We start from the raw sequence: 22046 nt of genomic DNA on the forward strand, positions 1-22046 counted from the left end.
GTCTTTTTGTATGCATGTATTGAATAGTTTTTTGGATTATGTGAAATGCAGTGAGTGATCAGTTGAAAGAAGAGCTTGCTTGGACATGTTAAGTACAGAACGCTTCAGTGTATTAACATACAGACTGCAAGTATATGTGGAAATGATTGCCCTGAAAATGTACTAGGATGGATGGGTGGATGATAACCTGAAAGTATAGTAGTACAGTGGGGGATAAAAGGTTTAAAGAAAACAAATTTTAGTTTGCTTAGGTAATGTTGACTTCCATTTTTATGCTAGGAATATGTTTGCCTGTACTCATCAAGAGCATTAATCCCTTATCTGTGTGTAGCATTGTGGGAACAAACGCACAGCCTGGATGAATAAGGCACTGTAAGATTAACAGCTAAATGTGAATCTCTGTGCAGAAGAAGTGTATTACCTCTGAGTGAAACCCGACTTTTTTAAATAGACTCATTTAACAACAGATTAGCAAGCAGATAAATATTTGTCTTACAGATATTATGTTAAAAGTCTTGCTTCACAAACCTGGTTATAATCAACTCCTCAGTATGATTTCTAGAATGTGAGCTCATGAGCTATAGTCTTAACAGAAAATATGGTTTTACTTTTGATGTAATGCTGTGGCATGAGGGCTGCAGCTCCCCGATTCTGGAGTCACAGTACAAAACTGTAAACATGAATTCCTCCAAAATGCTCTTCACATTACGCTTACAGTTACATGTAGATATTGTGATGTTTGAACTTACTTCTGAAAATAAAAGGCTAGCAACACTTGCTGATTACAAGTAAAATCATTTCAGGAAGTTGTTTTTCAGAAAACATGCATGTCACTACTTTCCCATAAATGTGATAACACTTCATTTCAGAATTTTCTTTTTGTTTGGCTGCTGGTATAAAGATTAGATTAAGTTAATTTTAGACTATTTATTAGGATGTTTAAATATCTCCATGTATGTTTTATAGCCTCCTATAAAAAGTATAACAAACAGAGACATAGTGCAAATGGGCATTATGTCAACAGAAAAAGTTTATGACCCAGTACACAGGATGATGCTTTTTCATATTTGATATGTTTTCTTATCGGTTTGAGGTTGTCTACCACTTGAAAGACTTGAATGTTGGAATATGCCTGTTATCTGCTTTTCAATTAGCTTGTCACCGTGTTGTGAGTTTGCAGGCTTTCTTACTCCCCCACCCCCTGAATTACAAGTGAGCTGCATTGTCATACTGTCATGACCCGCTTTAGAATAGTAACTAAATCTGTGCCCTCTGCTCTGGAGTAAACAAGTCAGTGTTGCTTTAATATATTGAATTGGAAGACCACATGGGGAAATGCATTTCATGAAGAATACCAGTTTCGGCAACTTAACGTACTTGTATTGAAAGACCTTCTGCAGTGGAGCTTGGTGATGTGTGTTGTATGCAAACAGTTTTATGCAAGTTTCATGAGTGTTTTGTCAGAGCGTTTTGTATGCACTGAGTTGATTCTTTAAGTTTGGGAGACCCAGTGGGGTTACTGGATTAAAGCTTCTGACGTAAGTCAGTGTGATAGTTTAACTTTGGAAGCCCTCATCAAGCAGTGAAGGGTAATAAATCAAATCACTTGTGTGACACAGTTCTCTCTGACCTTGTGGCATTTGTTTTTTGGGGGAGGGAGGATTGGTAGTAATGGAATGACACAGCAGTTTTGGGTAGTATATGGCAAAATCTTAGTTGGGTAAAAGTTAGTGCATACCTTCTTAGGCTTTGTCACAGTGAGCCTTCCTCAAAGTAAAAACAAACAAAAAAGGAGCCTCATTTACATGTCTGAAGAGTGCTTAGGATCTCCATGCATGTGTGTGTGTGTGTGTGTGTGTGTGTGTGTGTGTGTGTGTGTGTGTGTGTGTGTGTTTGTGTGTGTGTGTATATATATGTATGGATCCCTATCAGATGATAGAACTTTAATATGACTGAAACTCATTTGACTGAGACCAAAAGACTGAAATTTCAAAATACTGAAAAATCACTTGACTGAAACCCATACTACTGAAATCTTACAATGCTAACTTTCAACATACTGAATTGTAAAATAGACGATGTAAAACCAGAATAAGTGGGGGGGCTATGCCCCCCACACCCCACAACTATATATACTAACTCGAGGATCGCACTACAGTGGGGGAAAAGGGCATATATTTTATATCATCCACTTTACAATTCATTATGTTGAAATTTACCATTGCAAGTAGTAATTGGTTGTTTTGGACCATTTCTAGCTCTTTTGTAGTTCCCTGTTTAAAATCCGCCTCTGGGCGTTTTTTTCTGGCTGTACTGCTCAGACAAGCTCCTCGTGGTCCTGCAGAGTGGTCCTAGCTACAGAGAACTCAGAAAAGCGACTACTTTCTGGATTTAAGTATCTTTGCTTTTTTTTTCACTTGGAATAGCTTCTGTAGTTTACCCTGAACTAGCTTGAACTGTTTTTTTTAACTGTTTGCTGCATTATTTTAAAATCTGCACTTAAAGTTACTTTTTAGTCGAATTTGATCGAAAGTTTGTTTGTTTGTTTGTTTAATTTAACTGTTGAGGCTGCCCACTAAAGTGTGCTAGCCTGTGTAACTGATTTATCACTGTTTCTGCATTCTCTGTGTGTTTCTATCAAAAAAACAAAAAAATAATCCTTGTTTTCCCGCCTCTCCTCGACTAGTTTAGACCAGTTTACAGGCATTGCTGTATTCTGAGCTGTGGTGTAGTTCCTGTGTTGTCCATTACCTTACTTGGATAGAAGGAGGTTTCTTTGCTCATCAGTGGGAGTGGGGAGCCTTGAGCAGCCTACCTGTCCCTGTAGGAAGTGACCTCAGCCCAAGAAGCTGTAGTAATTGGTTGTTTTGGACCATTTCTAGCTCTTTTGTAGATCCCTGTTTAAAATCCGCATTTGCACGGCTTTGCGCGGTTGTGCGCATAGCGCAGCGCCAGTTAAACAAGGTTAAACTTCTTCTGGCTCTGCTAAGTCTGCTCTTCAAATTTTCCCTTAAGGAAGCTCTACTCTTAGTATAATCAGACTACTCACTATATTATAAGCCTAGCACTTGTTCTCAATACTTCTCTACTAAGTAAGCACTCTCATACTAATTAAAGCACTACATCTACTTACCACCCCTGTGAATATCCACTTCCCTTAAAGGTACAGCACTCCCTTATACTGTTCTAGCATGTCGAGTGGTAGATTACTGGTGTCCTCTCCAGTTCAGCTGGTCAATCTGGGTATCTTGAGACAATGTTACAATTGTCTCATGTACACAGACAACCCTCTCCTCCTCCCAACAAACACAAATACATGTGAGAGATGCAACTATATAGCCAAACTGGAGGCTGAACTCTCTCAACTCAGGGCTGGCATGACCAGACAGGAGGAGATGGTAACCACACACACAAAAATCCCAGTCCCACATAGACATACCACAACTGCAAACCAAACACATAAAAACACAAAGATATACTCGGAGGCTCTAATAAAAAACTTTCCAAAACAACAGAGGCTCCCAAAGCAGACATCCAGAAATCCACCACCTCAAAACAAAACACATGCAACACATACTTCAATAAATCAGTGTGTCAACCAATCACAGCCCTTAAGGCCAAACACCATGCCTGATACACTAGTAATAGGTGACTCTATAGTCAGACACACTGATGTCCCGCTGACCAGGCTGAACAAGGAGAGGGTGACTGTGAGCTGCCTTATCGGGAGCTAGGATCCGCCACATAACACACGCACTCAAGTCACTCCAAAGCAAGTACAAATATGACTCCGTCATTGTCCATGCAGGCGTGAATGATCTGAGACGTACCTCCCTGAGCAGCATCTTGCCCTCACCAAGAATGATACCACAATACAAAGACAAGATGATCAGCTTTAATAATTGGCTGAAGTACTGGTGTCATTCTAAGGGGATCCAATGTCTGTCTGCCTGGGATGACATGTTGGACAAGCCACGTTGCTTCGCAAGGGATGGCTTACACCTGTCACCACTGGGCTTCCGGATATTGGCTAAGGCTCTTGCCACCCCCATAGTGCCTTTTTTAGGCAAGGCTCAAAAGACAAACTCACCTCCTTAGAAAACAAAAATGGAAAAAAACTAAGGGTAATGCTGCTCAACGCCAGAAGTCTAAATCTCAAGATGCAGGCACTCAATGCACTCCTCAGCATGGAGAACATCGACGTCTGTGCAGTAACTGAAACCTGGTTCAAGGCTCCTGAGAGCACCCCAGCACTACCAGGCTATACCTCGTATCATGCTTTTCGGCCCCAAAACCCGGGCCGAACCACAAAGGGAGGGGGAGTGCCCATATTCATCAAGGACACCCACACCTCCAGGTTAGTAGCAACACATGAAGCATCAGAGACCATACAGGTGCAACTAACCTTAGGCAAAATTGCTATACAACTGGTAGCATGTTACAGACCACCCTCCCAATCTCAGGAACCCCACTCAGCCTTCCTGAAGACATTGGAGGATATGAATGTATCACAAAATACCATCATACTGGGAGACTTCAACTACCCAAACATAGATTGGGTACATTATTCTAGCCCTAATACCCTAGCCCAAAGGTTCCTGTAATTCATAAATTCAAATGCATTGGAACAACTAGTCACCTCTCCCACTAGGGGAGATAATATACTAGACCTGATCATCACAAACATGGGGACAAAATGCTCCACACCGGAAGTATACCCCTCACTAGTGAGATCTGACCACAAACTAATCACCCTGGATGTACATATCCCACCTCCACCCCCAGCACAAAAGACCACAGTGAAAAACTTCTCAAAAGCAGACTTCACTCTTCTTAAGACTGAGATGGTATCCTTTAAGCCCACTGTGCCAGTGGATACCACATCCCACAATGCCGAATCCTTCACAAATGCTTTCTATGGACATCTCCAAGATTGCATGGATCATGCAATCCCAAATAAATCCAAGTCCCTCTCCACCAAAGGCAAGCTTCCTGTCTGGTGGACCTCAGCCATTAACAAATTGTATAACAAAAGAAGGAAGCTACTGCACGTCAGAGCAAAATCCCATGAAGGGAAGACATCTCTGATCAATATTAGCAGAAAACTACGTTCTCTCATAAAAACATCCAAGGCCAACTTTGAGAGAAAAATCGCTAAGGACACTAAAGATAACCACAAAGCCTTCTTCAGCTATGTTAGAAACCTGGGCAGAAACCCTCAGATATGCTCAGAGTTAGTTCACAACAACAAAAAATACAATGAACCCACAGATATTGCCAACATTCTGGCTGACAGGTTCAGTGCAAATCTCTCCCCTCCCTCACCCCCAAAAGAAGAAATACTTATCCCAGCTGAATGTAATCTCCCTGTCATCTCAGATGTCCAAGTGAGAACCGCCCTAAACAAAGCTAAAAACACAGCATCAATGGGACCTGACAGTATCCCGGGTTGCGTGTTACGTGAACTCCAAGAGGAGCTAAACCCACACATAAAAATGCTATTTAACCTTAGCCTTACTTCAGGATATGTACCTGAACACTGACGTACAGCAACAGTGGTCCCACTCCACAAAGGGGGTACCTCTACAGACCCTGGGAACTACCACCCCATAAGCTTAACCAGCCTGGTCTGCAAAGCTATGGAAAGAATCATTATGGAACTCATAAACAGAGACATAGGGGACCGCCAGACACTTGACCCCACCCAGTTCGGCTTTGTAAAGGGCAGATCCTGCCTTTTGAACCTGGTTGACTTTTTCGAAACAGTCACTAGAGCCATTGATGAGGGCAAAGCAGTCCATACAGCCTACCTGGACTTGGCTAAGGCCTTCGACACAATACCCCACTCAGGCATCATAGATAAGCTCAACAGCTTAAACGTAAACCCTTATGTCACTAGATGGGTTGCAAACTGGCTAAAGGACAGAACCCATAAAGTTAAAATCGCTGGAGCAATGTCAGACTCAAAGCCAGTCACAAGTGGTGTCCCACAGGGATCTGTCCTGGGACCCCTCTTGTTTGGCATTTATTTCTCAGATGTAAAAGCAAACATGGGAGGGTTGTGGCTGACAAAGTTCGCAGATGACTGCAAACTAGGCGCCATAGTTGATACACCAGCGGACACATACATCCTACAAAAAGGCCTCACAGAAATGGACAACTGGTGCCGGAGTCACGGCCTTAAACTAAATGCCAAAAAATGTATAGTCATCCCCTTTGGGAAAAACAAAGTACCCACAAATTATTACATAGACAGCAACCCACTGAGTACGGAAAAAGTAATCCGAGACTTAGGAACCCAAGTCGACAACGACCTCTCATTTGACACCCACGTTGCCAAAGTGGTTAGAAAAACATTCTACCTTGCACACCTCATCATGAAGGGATTCACATCCAGATCCAAGGATGTCATTGTACCCCTATACTCCTCCCTCATCAGACCCATGATTGAGTACAATGCCCCATTTGGTATGTACCTCACCCGGCATTTGCAACAGCTGGAGAGACCACAAAAGTACCTCACCAAGAGGATCAAGGGTCTCCAACATATGTCTTATTCTGTCAGACTAAAGAAACTTCAGCTCTATTCAGTAGCATACCGCCTGCTCAGAGGCGATCTCTGCCTGACGTACAAGGCCATGTCCAATCAGGATCTGATGGACATGCTCCACCTCAAAAAATCCAAATCCATCAGGACCATGAGAGCTAAAGACTTAAACCTCGGCACAAGTATGAATAGGACATGCTGGAGGGATAGATTCATAACCCAGAGGCTTCCCATGCTTTGGAACAAGATCCCAGTTTGTATTAGGCAGAGCCTCTCACTGACTCTCTTCAAGAGAAATCTTGATGAGTGGATGGGAGATCGTAAGTTTACCCCAGGGGTCACATCTGTGTCACTGCTAGACAGGGGCACAGTAAACTAATTCTGTTATATAAGGGGACCTTCATTGTGTCACTACTAGACAGAGGCACAGTATTCTAAATTTATTCTGTACATTTTTTGTACCATTTCATGGGGTGGCAAAAGCCACATCACTATGGCTAGGCTTACAAATGCCCTAGGGCAGATAGCCTAGTACTATATTATGAAACTATGAAACTATGAATATTTCAATATTATGGGTTTCAGTAAAGTAATTTTTCAGTATTTTGAAATTTCAATCTTATGGTCTCAGTAAAATGGGATTCACTCAAATGAAGTTTATGTCATCTGATAGGGATCCATATATATAAATAAATATATATATATAAAAACAAACAAAAAAAAAAACAGTTCACACACTTGGGTGGAAAATAGAATTTTACTTGGTGCATTATACATTTTATTGATCTGCAATTTAAATAAATTATTTATTTAGTTAATTTTGATATTTCCACAGCCTTATTTGCCTGCTGAGTTACCTTGAGCAAGTCAGTTAACCAGACATTGCTACTGGGTCACACCTGAAAAGGGTTGTGTATCCACTGGGCCTACCTGGTTAACAAATGGGTATTATTATTTAAGTGACCTAGTCACTTGACCCTTTCAAGCCTGACATGGAAATACACAAATTATCAAAAACTTGAAATGTTGCTGTCTGGTACACTAACACCAGCAGTATGATTTAAAATCAGCAGTAAATGATAAATGTCTGCACAATACGCAATTTATTATGAGCACTATTTACAAGACTGATAAGCCAGTTGTTGAAAAGAGATGAGACTCTGACATGCTAGTTTTCTTGAAGTATGGTTTTAAATGTTCCCTTTTCAGTAAATAAGTTATTGCCATACGATTGTTTATAGTTGTAGCTTTTGTGTGGATTGGGAGTATTTTTTTTTCCTTTTTCAAGATCTGTGGTAAATGGTTCCATTCAGCTGGAGCATTTTTACTAAAGCCCTTTTCTATGATGGCTGGGCCAGAGGAGGAGAGATGAGTAAGGGGTGGACTTGATTTTCTACTTAGCTTTAAAGGAGGCAGTTGCTACAGCTTGGTAGTTTAAAGGTAAAAGTACAGAGAAGTAAGATTGGCCAAGTTTGCATAGTAGTCAGCTAGTTTTTTGAAGGAAGGATCCAGGTTAATAAACTGATTTATGCTGTTTGTTGTGGTTTGAATGTTGTATGTATTTTATGGTGAGAAGACCCTCTTCACGTCATGATGAGTACTAAAGAGCAGTGCATTATGGATGCATTATGAAGGAGTAAGGTCATTAACAGTACATGAATTCATTTTTAGTTGAGAATTGACTTTGCCAGTAATTAGTTCCGCTTGAACTATAAAGGAAAGGCTGGAGTCAAATATTACATTGAGCTATTTGTACTGGGAAACTTGTGTTGCCTGAATGCTGTTAGGCTCAGTTATGGCTAAGTGTTATTTATTCATTTTTAGGAAATACCAGGTAACATAGTGTCAGGTTTTGAGGTATTATTTGCCAGGTGGTTGCTGGTGAACCAGTGATGTGTCCTGCTGAAGTCTTTGTGAAGTTCCTGTGAATAGTCCTGTCCGGTGCAGATTAATGCAGTGTGGATAAAGGATTATTAGTGAGGGAGATGCTGAAGTAGTAATAAAATATTAGTATATGTCCAAGGCTTGAGCCTAGTGAAACCCAAGTGTAGAGATGTTTTCCTTTGTTTTCATGTTTCTCGGCTGAGCCCTAAGCATTCTGTGTTCAAGCTAAATTTTGAACCAAGTTAGGATTCTGAAGCAGAGGCGTTTGTGCTTTCAAAAGTTCTAGTGAGGTCTATAATCATGCTGCTGTTGTTTTTCCATCGTTGAAGTCATGCGGTAGATGGCAGTTTTTATTTGTTCATCTATTATCTATCTGTCCCGCTAGGTGAACTGGTCCTAAGACCCACAGTCCTTTTCGGTCACTGTCAAGGTGCCTGAGCACAAATTTTACAATTAGGTACATTATAGCATGACAATTATATCATTGGGTTTATATATTATGTTCTGTTCTAAAGACATGCTGGAAATCTGGTAGTAGGACATATTTAGGTGGGTAAAAACTTCTTAATAAATTATTTTTACAAGTATTTGGTAATGGAGAACATAAAAGATGAGTTTAAAATCTTGGGGAAAGTTGGAATTGAGATGATTGACAGTTCCTTAAACTGGAGAGAGAAGTTTTCCGGTGATGAAAGAAAGATTAAAGATCTGTGGAAGTACTTATAGACTATCAATAAAAAGAGAAGATGGATTAATGATGTATTAATTGGGGGGTTTCTATTAGTTCTGTGACAAACTCAAAGCAGGTAGCTTGGGTGAAATTTCTTGGGATGGTAAAGCATATTGTTAGACTGTCATTAGGTAAAGGTGTGGGGGCTAATGCTGTATGAACTGTTAGACTAGTATTTAGGAGTGTCTGTACTGGGAGAACTAGTATTTGTAGAAGTATGTGGAGTCCGTACTTGGTTGAAATCTACCTGTTTTCTGTTTCTGTCTTGGGAAACCTTGAAAGAAAGTAGTAAACTAGCCCATCATAAAATCTTTTATTTAATAAGTCTTGTTTCTTCTTTTCAGAAGGGATTTTAGGTCAGGTGCAATGCTGACCTTTAAGGCGTTTCTGTCTTAGAGGGGAAATGTTGTCCGTGTCAGTTCTACAAAAGAGTTAAGCAAACAGAGGGCATGTGTAGGGCCATCTAATTAGAAATTGGCCTGATTTCCCACAAAAAAATTAAGAATTTAAATATTTTCTGACTTGTTCAGGCCTTCTCTGAAGTAAGCCAGGACATCCCCAGAAAGGTTGAATTTCACCATGTGAGAAAAGATAGGTTGGAAGACTAAATAGAAGTAGCTATGCTGATAAAACACCAATACATGATTTTGACAGTATAACCTGTTCTGTTGTGTGGGTTTAAAGTAGTATGCAATACCCTGTTTTCAGTAATAATTTTGTTTGGTAAATCAGTTGTCTGCTCTTCTTTACCCTCTTCTGTCTCTGAAGTTGTGAGGTCAGTGTTTATTTTTTTAGTGCGAGTTAGACTTTATACTTGGTTATTTTGTCCTGCAAGCAAAATTTAAGAAAGATAATTTGGAAAATATGAAGGTGCATTCAGAATTGTAGCAACCAAAAATAGCTATTACTTTGATCCCAACCTAATTTCTGAATGTACCATTAACATTCAGTGCATTACTTTAATTACTTTAATTAAATGTTTTTCATTTCATAAAGTGTTAGATTTTATTGCTCTTAGAAAACCAGGAATCTACACCTGCCTGTGTTTAATATTTTCTAATGGACTGAACTTTAAATAGACTGATTGTTACTTTGACTAAAGCCTGTGGTATCTGCTTTCATTTAATTTGAGCTCTTTCAGTGCACTGAATTGAAGATACTGTTCTGGTTCCTCTTGGTCACTGAATGCATGATTGCTTAGCAATTACATTTTATGAGCATAATTAATACTTTGCCATCAGGAGGTCTGTCTTAAGGAGATGCCTCAGTCAAGTACTTTTGGAATGAGAGTCAAGAGAACTGATAAGTTTCTCTTGTTAGATATCACAGGTTGATGTAAAACATCTAGAAGCATAGAGAACAGTTATAGTAATTTGTGTTTATGCATTTACAGAGATGAGTACACAGTGAAATGGGCAGAAATACAGCTTATTAAACCCATTTCATGCTGGTAGGCATGCTTGTATAAAACTTCTCAGATTCTGTCCTTGCACTAATCAAAGCTTTACCTGATTTTTCCTCAGTGTGAAGTAAGAGTTTTGCTCTAGAGACCCTGATTTACTGAATCATTTAGTTTGGATTTGGTTGCTTGAAGTGTTTTGCTTACGTTAATACCTACTTCACAGCATCCAAGAAGTTAAGTGCCACAAAACATTTTCCCTATTACTGATTACATTTTTGAAGTTCCTTAGAAGAACACCAAATCAGGAAAGGGACCTTTTTTGCTCTCACACAGGGGCGTGATGACAGAGAAGGGAAGAATGCAAGGTCAGACAAGGGACGTGCATTATATTATGTTATGTTATATTATAGTAGGGTCTGTATTATATCATCGAACGCTTAAAAAGGCAAACCATGAATAATCAACCCCATGTAAACAAAAGCTTACAATCTTGAACGCTCAGAACAGCGATTTTTTTTCCAAGGGAAAAAAAATTGCTGTTCCAAAAAAAAAAAAAAAAGAAAAGAAAAGAAAAAAAAATTGAAAAAATACATAAAGTGGGGGGCTTTGCCCACCGATGCAGGGGCTGTGCCCCCGTACCCCCCCTACTTAAATATACCAACTCCGAGATTGCACTACAGTGCTGAAAACGGCAAAGTAACGGAAGCAGCCAAGCAAATTCTTTCCCTGGGAATGAATTCGCTTAAAAGCCGCTTCTCTATTTTGCCTTTTTGTTGTTTTAAGTTCGATCAAGACGACAGAATGAGTCTTCGGTCATCTAATAGGAACCCTTATAGTATATTATATTATATTATGTTCTGTCATATTATGTTATATTATTGCATTATGTCATATTATGTTATACTATGTTTTATTATATTGTTATATTGCATTATATTATATTATATTATATATTTTTTACTTCTGAAACTGGTGTTGAAGGTCATCAAACTGGGGAGAGACACTAAGTACCGAATGAGACCACCTCAGCACTGCTTTATGCTATAGAGTTTTCTAGTTGTATGTCACTAAATTCAGTTGGAGTAAAAGATGCATCCTTCCCAACTTCATAGTATACTGACATGCCTTATGTAAACTGAATTTAGCAGCTTGGTCATATTCATAAATGCTTTGGAAAGTTTGTGATGGAAATACATTTTCTGTTGTGTTGCAAATTGTTTGAAATATGCATTACAAGTAATTCTGATGCATAGCATATAGATATGGCTTAGTGCTTAATGAAGTGAAGGACCACATACACTTCTTTCAAAGTCAGATTTAGATTGTCATATTATAAAATCAGTAGTATTATGTGAATGTTCACATCTGAGTAGTAGCTTCTTAGCTAGCTTGGGGATTGTTACTTTGTTGATTGGCTTCAGTGGGAATGACATCACCAGTATCGTATCTGTTTCTTGCGTTCTGAAAACAGGTTTCGGCAGACTCCAGCTCATCCATGAACTCCAACACGCCACTGGTTCGAATAACAACACGACTGTCCTCTGCCGTTGATGCCCCAATGCTGGCGGGAGTCTCTGAGTATGAACTACCTGAAGATCCACGTTGGGAGTTCCCAAGAGATAAGTTAGTATCACATTTAAAAGCTTCAGACAGCTTGATTGTTTTCTTTTTAAGTTAGCATAACATTTAGCACCTTAAGTTGTTGCAGCTGTGTTTTTCTTTTTCCTAAATCTGCTGAAACTGTCCTTTTTCTTGTACAATTTTCTTTTCATTCTGTATGATGGAGCCACTTTCTGCTGTACTTGAAAGGTGCCATAATGATGCTTCCAGTTTCATGTTTGAGTGGTACCTTTTTTTTTTAAAGTGTCATGGTAAGCCTTCCTTTATCAAGTTGTTAGAGATAATGTCTAACGTTGTTTGGTGTTGACATCCTTCTGGATGTGGAAAAATATTCTCGAGTGACATGAGGACTGAGTATGGTGCCCCCACCTCCCCTCTGTCTCCGAACAGCAGTCCGCATTATATAGGCATTGTACCTTTAACCTTGTACATTTCTTCCAGTAAGAGTCCTTGTAGAGAAGCCGAGAAACCTTTTACATGTGATAATTAATATCAAATGGCTTTAAACACAGACTGCGGGTGTTCGTCTTACAGAAGTGGTCAATTTCATCTGGGATATGTCATAAAAAGAATGGCTAAAGAGTGGCCAAGGTACAATTGTAGTGCAAAGCCAAAGTCATGCACTATCAGCAAGTTTAAAATACATAACATGTTATGCACCTACATCAAAATATTTGATTATGGCTAGCTGTATTTGACCAGCAGTAAAAGATGATTATTAATAAACAATATGTGAGACTGATCCAGATTACAAAAACTGAGCAGTTACAAACATTGAACCAGAAAAAGTGCAGAAACAGAAAACTTGACAGAAAAAATGAGGTCATCACTCTCGCTACACACAACAAAGCAGTTATAGGCTATTTCACAAAGATGACTTATGAATTAAAGTACTGGCTATGGGGTTTCAGAAAGTCAGTGTGAAATTTGCCTGATCTCCTTAGAAGAATGGTTTCTTGCACTATACGAAAACCTAAATCAAAGTGCAACAGTCCTATACCGCTGCACTGAGAAAAAAAAATAACCAGCATTTCTTAAAGAAACAACATATACCTATCTGGCCTTGCCGAGAACATAAGCTGTACCTATCTGGCCTTGCCGAGAACATGAGCTGTTGCTGTGTTCGTTGTTTGCCAGATGACATCTCTTACTAGCTGGGGTGGTTCCTTGATTAGATAGTAGTGCAAATGTGGCTCTACCTTATCTCCCTTTCCTTCTGCCCACATTGTGCTAAGAAAGGTAGAAACATATTCAGCAGCTGTCTGTGCTGAATACATTTTTATCTTGAACAGAGATATGGGACAGCACACCAAGGCCAGGCCTTCTCTTCTGTTACACAGATGTTCATTTCACATGACTCCAGTATGAGTGGTGCTGTGTGCTCTTTCTGGGACCATTTTTACTTTGCATCAACTAGAATGAATTATCTGTTCTTCAGACCTTTAGCATATTTCCAAGTATTAATAGTACAATATCCTGCTAAGGTATCTTGCAAAGATGTTAATATTGTGTGTGTCTCTGTAACATGTGTAGCTATGTACTGAATTATGACATATCATTAATGTGTCATAATCCTGAAACACAAATTATTGAACTGTCAACAGTTCAAAACATTAAAGAATCAAAACAAAAAAAAAAATGCATTTTTTTCATGGGTCAAGCCCCCCCCCCCCCCCCACACACACACACACACACACACCTTCTGCTAACTGTATATACCAACTCCCAGATTATACTGTTTTGGTAAAAGGGCAGATTTCCCTAATCCTACTGTACTGTGATTTGACTTCTAAAAACAAAACAGTGCATATGTTTTTTTTATCAGTTGTGCCAGCTTTTCCCATTCTGTGTAATAAAACAGCAGTCAAACATTAGTCCCCCTATGTACAGTGGATATAAAAAGTTTACACACCCCTGTTAAAATGCTAGGTTTTGTCATATAAAAAAATGAGACCACAATAAATCATTTCAAAAATTTTCCCACCTTTAATCTGACCTATAAGCTGTACAATTAAATTGAAAAACAAACAAATCTGTTGGGGGGAAAAAGTATAAAAAATAAAAAACATACAATACGCTGGTTGCGTAAGTGTGCACACCCTTAAACTAATACTTTGTTGTGTGTGCACATCCTTAAACTAATACTTTGTTGTGTGTGCACACCTTTAAACTAATACTTTGTTGAAGCACCTTTTGATTTAATTACAGCATTCAGTCTACTTGGATACACACCTACCATCAATTAAAGAGACTCTGATTTAACCCCAAATAAAGTCATGGATTTCCATTACCCTGAGTAGGATAATATGGGTATTGGACAGTAAATTAACTTTAAATAGGGGAGGTATCTCTTCAGAATTTCATAGTTGGTTAGCTCCTTCAAATATATTTCACTTCCAGAAAAAAATGCACTTTTCTTTAAAGTGTTGGGATAACTACCATTCATAGAAGCAGTGTTGACCCACTTGTAAATGAATATTCAGTTCTCAAGCTTGTGTCCCAATGGAAAATGTGAGATAGTGGACTTTCATAGAATTACATTTCAGTTTGTACAGTCTGCACTTTCATACTATGGTGAAAGCTTACAACATTGTTATGCAAGGGCACAGCAGTCCTGTCCTTTTTCACAGTCCTCAGACTTTCTAAGCAATACACTGTACCTTTAAATGTTTGAGTGACTTCATGCAGTAATTTAATTAATATTTACAGTGTTCTAGTTAATATGGTGAAGCATGGTTCTATAAGGCAGTCTTTGTTACTTTTGGCTTAGAGGGGAGAGACTAATTGAGGAAAATTGGAGAGTGCTAAGCCTTTAAAAACAGTTCTTAGCATTGCTGTAGGTGTGGAATACGTTCAGAATGAAAAGGGACCGTTGATTGGCAGCTTCTGAGATTGGAAGGCAGCTGAAATACAGTGAAGGAATTGATGGCTTCAAGTGCAGTCTGTAAAGGATCATAAATTAACCAGTTGTAATGCAAATGTTTATTTTTTGCCAGAATGTTTTACTGACATTCATTTGTGGACAGGGAATGTTTTAAATTTGAGGCCTTGCATTTTTGTTCACTGATTTACAAAAAGATTTTTCAAAGTAATATACAAAGTAGACAACAAAGAATTTTTGTAAGCACCGAGCTAAAATAAACGACATTCTTTTCAGGGCTGTTTTAAAATGTACATTGCTTATGTTTTCATAGTATATGTTACTACTTAAAGGCTGTTCTGGGTTTATTTTATGTTTGAGTAAGGCTAGCTTAATTTTCCCCATAGGCAGTCTTAAAGTTTGATTATAAACTAGCCAAAACCTACTTAAAGGCAAAGTGCCACAGTTTCCTAAAAAAGTCTGCATGTGTGTGCACATGAATGTATGCCAAGTTTTAATGCTAGAATGCAGTCTTTACAAAATTGGAGGCACAGTACTTGCAGAACTAACTTTTACTGACAGATAACTCATTTTTGCTTTCTTTCTCATGTTTTCTGTGTTTTAAGGAAACTTTGCAAGTAAAATTTGAAGTATCTGTTGCAAAATATGTTGCAGATTCCTTCGTAGCCACCACTAAGATTCTGAGTTACTTTGTCGATTTCTTTTTGTATATTGTGTTGCTAATTTTATTGTTACCTGTCTGCTGACTCTTTCATTAGGCATGTTTAAAAGCAGGTTAATGAGTTTCTGTAGTGCTTACTTTCCTTTCCCATTTGTGCAACATTTTCCAGTTTACACTCACAGTTAGTAAATTTGATTTTACAGAGATTTTATTTTAATTTCCCATGGAAAATGCTGTACTTTGCTGTTATCCCTTTTTTCTGCATTCATAAGATTGTCCAGAGAGTGGACTATATAAATACACATATATATGCATACAGATATACAGATATATATACATATATACATATATATATATATATATATATATATATATATATATATATATATATTTATAAAAATATTTGTTTACCAAGAAAGTCTGACTGGGACAGAGCTCATTTTCTGCAGTGGCCCAGGAAGAAACTGTCCAGATGCATGTCTTTGGAGTGTTGGAGGAAACCCATTGGAACGCAGGGAGGACATGCAGACTTTGCACAGAAGGCACCCTAGTCAAGAATCGAACTGGAGGACCTCTTGCTATGAGGTGATAATAACCGCTGCAACACTGTATATGGAAAACAGTTTCAGAAGTGTAGTGAGTTTGATGAGGCAAGAGTAATTGGTTATGTCAGACTCCACTGAAACCATAACTGAACTCACAGTAGCTGTTAATCATAAGGGACTCCACCAGGAAGCTCTCACCAGCGATTCTTCTTTATTCAGAAATTGCTTCTTTATGCTCTGAGGTACTTGACCGCATTGTCTGGTCTCATCGTTGTCTTTCAGGGTTCTTATTTGTCTCTTGTATGTTTTTGCAGTATCCGAGCTATAGCAAGGGCATTGGGTGCCCTTGAGCACCACCTGTTTGGCACCCCCTCTGCTGTCCATAAGTGATCAAGTACCACTTAACGCTAGCTTATAAACTGTTAAACTAGTATAGTGTGATGCTTTGCAAGAAGGCATTATCACTTGCAGTCAGATTGTAGACTAACTGTTCCAAGGTTTGATATCCCCACAAGTTGGCACACCAAGTTTCCCCTGCCATTCCACCCTTTCTATGACATTGCAACATGAGTTTGTCCTTTGTGAACCAGTGATATCCTTAGTCATTGCGCTTTAAAACACTCTACAAGAGCGCAAGAGCAATATATTTAACCAGTGAGAGCAAAGAAGATAGGAAGCAGTCATTACAATGTAATGCTTATTGTAAAAATGTGTTCCTTCTAAACCTTTTCTTGCAAGGAATAGATTTCAGCTGTTAGGGAAAATAGGTGACACATTTTCTCATTACAGAGTACAGTAGTATTGCAGCTTATATGCTGTCAGGTTTAACCCATTACAGATATTTGGGTTATTTTATTGCCATATTACACATTTGAATGCAAGCTGCTGTTCACATGTGCAGGTTAATAAATAATTATCTGTTGTATTATTTTACTTTTTTGTTAACCAGGTGGGTGGATTTGTCCAAGGATACTTTTCTGCAATGAACTTTGCCAGTGGAAGTAAAACACAGGTATGGGTTACAGCATCAGTTAGGCATTTGACAATAAAGGAAATATATAAAATTCAACAGAGAATGCATAGCTAGCAGATTAATTTTGCAGTGTCCTCTTTATACCTTTCAGGGTCATTTGGGACAGGGAGCCTGTCCTACCAAGCATTGTTACTAGATGTATTTATGGATTTATTTTGGCAGCTGATAAGAATAAATTTTGGTACACACACAGTTTCACTTGGCATATAGATAATGAGCCCCTCAAACCAGACACTTTTGTAAGGGATCTGCGTACTCTTGTTGATAATGCATTATCATTTGATCATCATGTCTCCACAGTGGTTCAGAAAGCCTCTTATCTGGCCCATCTAATTTCCAAAGGCATGTCCACTATTTCCACAGAAGTCTTAATTCCTTTTTACTGGTATCTTATCAGACCCGTTAATGAATGTCATGCACCGTTTCGCATGTATTTATGTAAACATGTCACACAACTTGAGAGACCTCAGAGATTCATAACTAAGATCAGTGGCCTCAAAAGTCTTCGTTAACAGGAGAGACTGACAGCCCTTATTGTGTGCCTAGTCCAGTTACAGCCTTCTCCATGGAGATCTGTCTCTACCCTTTTGTGCCATGAAAGATCCAACCCTGTTTGTTCTCTTATTCCTTCACAGAATAGTGGTACATCAAATATCTGGTTAAAGGAATTAAACCTTCTATCTTTTCTTGCCCACCCTAAGGCTAGAGAAAATTTTTTAGAGTTTTTTGGCTAGGATTGAAATGGTCTGCAGACAGATTGCCTAGTACTTAACTATGTACAAGTAATTTTACAAAAATTCAGCAGGTAATGCATAATAAATAAAGGCATGGTTATCAAAAATGCAGAAGTATAAAAGGGACTGTAAATTGAAGTTTAAAATATGCTTCAGAAGTTAACCTGGATCTGAAGATTTAGATGAGCTATTTAAAAAAAACAGAATTATTTTAATTTCACTGTGAGAAATGCTACAAACATGTGTACTATTGCTGTACCATGTAAGCATTGTAAGCACCTGAAAAGATGGACAATAAAGAATTGTTATCTGAGGTGGCACAAAGTATAACGTGGTCACTGTCATCTCAGCTTATTCTGCAGATAGTAGACATCTATATTTTCATCACATCCAAGACTACCACTGCGTGTCACAGTTCTTTAACTACCACTTTATCCTCTGCTCCGTCTTACCCTTTCCTCTCCAATATCCACCCTTCCTTTAGTGCCTAGCAGTTCCATTTAATGCCACCATTGTGAATAGCTCATCAAACAGCGAGTGCTCAAACGTGTTTATAAGAAAAAAATAAAAATTGATCTAAAAACTGAATTCTTAAAACAATGAAAATGAAAAAAAAAAACAATGAAAAACTTTTTTTTTTTGTTGTTAACAGGGAAGAAGTCCCTCAACACCATCAACACACCCTGCTAATTATACATATCAACTCTAAAATTGCACTATAGTGGGGGAAGGGCAAACGCCCAGACTTAGTTATACAGTGATCTCATAGGCAGAGCTGCCAGCACGTAGAAAACAGAAAAGAGCATTCGCTCTTCTGAGCATTTACTCATATGATAAACACGCATCACTGTATATACTGTAGACAGTCCGCTGGCAGGACTGAATTCTTAAATGTTGGGCTCAGCTATAATAATGACTCTTCTGCCTTGCTGCAGTTCACTTACCTTGTCTTTTACTCTTCAGTATCTGCAGTGCCTACTTTTTCTTATAACTAATACTGTTTTATTGTTACAGTAACAACCGTTTACATTTTAACTTTTATGGAAACTTAAGTTTCAAGATTTCGTCATTGTTTTGCTTTTTCTCACCATTTTCGTATATGTTGCTGGTTAATTGTAGCACAATATTTGTAATTATTAATGTGTTTAGTCTTGATTGTTGTAACTTCTTAACCTCAACCACCTTCTTTGTATCCCTGTGCTAAATCTGAAAAAGGTCCACTTTGTCCAGTGTTCTGCGCAAGTCAGCAAGCATAAAATAAAATTAAATAAACTAAATTTACTGGGGAATGGAATACCATAACCTTCCATCACCAGGTGGTTCATAGGTTGATAGGTAGGTACTAGGCTATCTGCCCGAGGGCATGTATAAGCCTAGCCAGAGTGTGTTGGCTTTCGCCACCCCATTGATTAATTAACTGATCCTATGTCAAGCAGAGCCAATGAAGTGATCCCAGGGGTGTATTTTCTGTTACCCATCCACTCGTCAAGGTTTCTCTTGAAGAGCGTTAGTGAGGGGCTCTGCCTGATGTAGTTTGGAATTTTGTTCCAAAGCATGGGGAGTCTCTGTGACAGGAATCTGTCCCTCCAGCATGTTCTATTTATTGTTGTGGTGAGGTTTAGCTCACTAGAGCACGTGGCTCGCAGTGACTTGGATTTCTTTAGATGGAGCATGTCCATCAATTCTGAGTTGGACATGGCTTTGTAAGTCAGGCAGAGATCACCTCTGAGTAAGCAATATTCCACTGAGTACAGTCGGAGTTTTTTAGTCGGGCTGCATAGGACATATGTTTGAGGCCAGTAATCCTCTTGTTGAGGTACTTTTGTGGTCTTTCCAGCTGTTGGCGGTGTCTTGTGAGGTACATCCCAAATGGGGTATTGTACTCTATAATGGGTCTAATGAATGACGAGTAGAGGGGCACTATAACCCCTTTATTTCTAGATGCGAACCCTTAGATGGGCCACATAGAAGGATTTCCTAACTACTTTGGCAATATGATTGTCAAAGGAGAGATTACTATCCACCTGGGTCCCCAGATCTCTTATTACCTCTTCTGTATTAAGGGAACTGCCCCCTATGTAGTAATTCGTGGGTGTTTTGTTTTTCCCAAATGGGATGACTATGCATTTTTTTTTATTTAGCTTGAGGCCATGACTTTGACACCAGGTGTCTGTCTCAGTAAGGCCCTTTTGGAGGATATCCATGTCAGCCGGAGAGTCAATTATGGCTCCCAGTTTGCAGTCTTTGGCAAACTTGGTTAGCCACAGTCCTCCTGTATTTGCCTGTACTTCTGAGAAGTATATGCTAAACAGTAGGGGTCCCAGGACCGAGCCTTGCGGGACACCACTTGTGACTGGTTTAGAGTCGGACCTGGAGCCTGCTATTCTTACCGTGTGAGTTCTGTCTGTAAGCCAGTTGGCAACCCATCTTGTGACGTAGGGGTTTATGTTCAGGTTAGTGAGTTTTTCTGTAATACCCGAGTGGGGAATGGTGTCAAAAGCCTTGGCGAGGTCAAGGTAAGCTGTGTGAACCACCTTTCCCTCATCTATGGCATTGGTGACTGTCTCGAAGAAGTCAACCAGGTTTAGTAGGCATGATCTGCCCTTAACAAAGCTGAACTGGGTCAGGTCAAGTGTTTGGAGGTTCCCAATGTCTTTGTTAATGAGTTCCATGATGATGCGCTCCATAGCCTTGCAGACCAGGTTAGTGGGGCTTATGGGGCGATAGTTACCAGGGTCAGTTGTGGCTGCTCCTTTGTGGAGAGGAATAACCATTGCTGTGCGCCATTCTATGGGCACGTAGCCTGTGGAGAGGCTGAGGTTGAACAGTGTGTTTAGGTGGGGGGTTAGTTTATTCTGTAGTTCATGCAAGATGCAGCCTGGGACACCATCTGGTCCCATTGATGCTGTGTTTTTGGCTTTTGAAAGGGCTGTTTTCACCTGTGCGTCTGTGATTTTTGGGACACTACACTTTTCCGGTATTGTTGTGGGCCCTTTTGGAGGTGAGAGGGGGGTGAAGGTTGCACTGAATCTATCTGTCAGGATGTTGGCAATATCAGTAGGTTCAGTATATTTTATGCTATTTTGCACTAGTTCAGTGCATATCTGCGAGTTGCCACTTAGATTCTTAACATAGCTAAAGAAGTCTTTATGGTTATCTTTTGAATCCTTGGCTATTTTTCTTTTGAAGTTAGCCTTGGATGATTTCATGAGGGACCTTAGTTTCTTACTGATACTGATTAGGGATGTCTTTCCTTCTTGGGATTTGCTTTTTTTCTGAACTAGTTTCCTCCTTCTATTGTATAGCCTGTTTATTGCAGGGGTCCACCAAACTAGTTTCCTTCTCTTAGAGGAGTGAGTCTTGATTTTGCTAGGGATGGCATGATCCATGCATCCTTGTAGGTGCTCATGGAGTGCATTTGTAAAGGTTTCTGCATCTTGGGCAGTGTTATCCTTTAGCGTGGGGGCTGTGAAACTTACCACCTCTGTCTTAAGTAAGGTGAAGTTTGCTTTAGAAAAGTTTTTTACTGTGGTTTCCTTAGTTGGGGGTGGTGGTGGGGTGTGGACATCCAGAGTGATTAGTTTATGGTCTGATCTAACCAGTAACGGGTTGACCTCCAGTGTGGAACACCTGTCGCCCATGTTGGTTATGACCAGGTCCAATATGTTTTCACCTCTGGTAGGGGAGTTTACCAGCTGATCCAGGGCATTTGAGTTGATGAATTCCAGGAAGCGCTGGGCCTGGGAATTTGTACTCAAGTAGTTTTCCCAGTGAATGGTAGGGTAATTGAAATCACCCAATATCAGGGTGTTCGGTAGGACCTTCATGTTTTCCAGTGTCTCCAGAAAGGTGGAGTGGTGGTCCTGCGTCATGGAGGGTGATCTGTAGCAGGCCACAATTTGCATTGCAGATTTGCCCGATGTTAGTTGCACATGGATGATCTCAGTGGTGTCATGCTGCACCACTAACCTGGAGGTGTAGGTATCTTTGATGAATATGGATACAACCC

The 22046-nt window shown here is 39.4% G+C and overlaps 1 protein-coding gene across 9 annotated transcripts in view; it reads left to right on the forward strand.

The window, feature by feature from the left end:
• The window catches only part of FGFR2 (fibroblast growth factor receptor 2), a 490361-nt gene that overhangs the window by 309322 nt on the left and 158993 nt on the right, over positions 1-22046 (forward strand). For all 9 annotated transcript variants that reach the window (XM_044056062.1, XM_044056068.1, XM_044056067.1 and 6 more), the window contains one exon: positions 12035-12186. In XM_044056062.1, the coding sequence (XP_043911997.1) occupies positions 12035-12186 (152 nt within the window). The remainder of the gene's footprint in view (positions 1-12034; positions 12187-22046) is intronic.

Source organism: Protopterus annectens, chromosome 14.part0 (genome assembly GCF_019279795.1).
Source record: "Protopterus annectens isolate FY-2018-M chromosome 14.part0, PAN1.0, whole genome shotgun sequence".
NCBI lineage: Eukaryota > Metazoa > Chordata > Ceratodontiformes > Protopteridae > Protopterus > Protopterus annectens.